Source organism: Neltuma alba, unplaced genomic scaffold (genome assembly GCF_004799145.2).
Source record: "Neltuma alba isolate B1F8T4 unplaced genomic scaffold, ASM479914v2 tig00003138_pilon, whole genome shotgun sequence".
NCBI lineage: Eukaryota > Viridiplantae > Streptophyta > Magnoliopsida > Fabales > Fabaceae > Neltuma > Neltuma alba.
Window position 1 is genome coordinate 19,791 of NW_021633156.1, and position 1,781 is coordinate 21,571.

At 35.0% G+C, this 1,781-nt stretch overlaps 1 protein-coding gene across 1 annotated transcript; it reads left to right on the forward strand.

The window, feature by feature from the left end:
- Positions 1-281: 281 nt before the first annotated feature.
- Positions 282-1,142, forward strand: LOC114740403 (21 kDa protein-like; the record flags this gene model as incomplete). The annotated part of the gene is made up of 1 exon (XM_028928547.1): positions 282-1,142. A coding segment is annotated over one exon (555 nt), but the record flags the coding sequence as incomplete, so codon positions are not given.
- Positions 1,143-1,781: the final 639 nt, after the last annotated feature.

A 1,781-nucleotide genomic window follows, 5' to 3' on the forward strand; every position in this document is an offset into this window, starting at 1 on the left:
GAGAAGATCTTTTATAAAACAATATCTTTTCTGCAAAATATCTTTCTCAATGTCCCCATTACTTCACTTTCACGACGTAAAGATATAATAATAGTAGTAGTAAATAATAATAAGACCCATTAAATCACATTTTAATTTGTGTTCTATAAATTGCTCACATCTTCTCTTTTTTTCCTCACCGCCACAATAATAATCCTTGGTTCCTCCTATATCCCATTTTCTGAGAAAGATGAAGACATTTTCTTCTTCTATAAACCATTTCTTCATCTCCATCTTCATAATATTTTTTTTCAATAATCTCAATCTCATCATCTACTTCTGAAAAACCCTACCAAGATGCGAACACACACTTCATCAGAACATCTTGTAATTCCACAGCCTACCCAAGGCTCTGCTTTGCCTCCTTATCAAAGCACGCTGGCTTCATACAAACCAACCGCGTCCTCCTGACCAGTGCCGCCCTGAACGTGACTCTGGCGTCGGCAAAGGCGACGTCGGTGATGATTTCGACGATGTCCAAGAGCTATGGGATAATGAAGCCAAGGGAGGCCGCGGCGATGAGAGATTGCCTGGAGGAGCTGCGTGACTCGGTGGATGAACTCAGAAAGTCCATTGGTAAGATGAGTCAACTCGGAGACTCCAACTTTGAGGTCACCATGAATGATGTTCAGACCTGGGTTTCTGCTGCTTTGACTGATGAGAGTACTTGCACTGATGGGTTTCAAGGAGTTAATGGAAATTTGAAGAACACTGTGAGAAGCCGAATTGTGCAGGTGGCTCAACTTACCAGTAATGCTTTGGCTTTCATAAATCAGCTTGCTTCTTCTCATGCTTAACTAATAAATTAGATCAAATCCATGAACTTTCATATTTTCCTATAGATTTCCTTTCAAGTTTTGAAAACCAATACTTTTTTTAAAAATTACTATGAGGGCTCAATGAAAAACTGCAATCATAAAAAATTTTCGATGACGAGTAGGCAATATAAACTTGTCATTTCTACACTGAAAATTACAGAGTTATTGTGAGATTTTTTAGAGATTAAATTTATTTCTCGTGACCTTATAGGTTGAGAAATTTTGTGTAATTTTTCAAGATTTTGTATTGCTTGTCTCCAAAAGTGCGGAAAACGTTGCGTGTATGTGTCTCTGTATGTATGTATGTATGTATGTATGTATGTATGTATGTATGTATGTATGTATGTATGTATGTATGTATGTATGTATGTATGTATAGCATATAATTTTAGCTATTTGATGTATGTAGCCAGTAGTTCGGTCAATTGTTAATATATGGCTCCAAGCTGGTGGTTATAATGTTGTATCATTGTAAAGTTGTACTATAATGCAATACCTTCTCCGTCTCTAAATGTGTGTAACCTAAAGTTAATTTGCTGCTTTACTTCTCTCGTTTCAACAGTGCATTAATTACATTTGTAGTTTTGCAAGTTCTATCCATAAGATATGTAAAACTTTGTACTCATCATAACAATGGGGAGCACTATGATAAAGTGATCATCATCAATGTGGTAGGATTTATATCAGATAAATATAATTTTAATGGTCTAGGTTTAAAATTTTCAAGCACTGGTATCTAAATTAAAAATTATCTTCTAAAAAAGGGTTAAAGTACAAATCTACCCATGAAGTATATCATCATATATGTCCAACATCATAAGCTTTTCTTAGGTACAAAAATACATATAAAGTTTTAAAATTATGCAAAAATGACATGACTATAAGTTGCCAATAGAGGTGTTCAATTTGTCCCTTCCTGGTTAT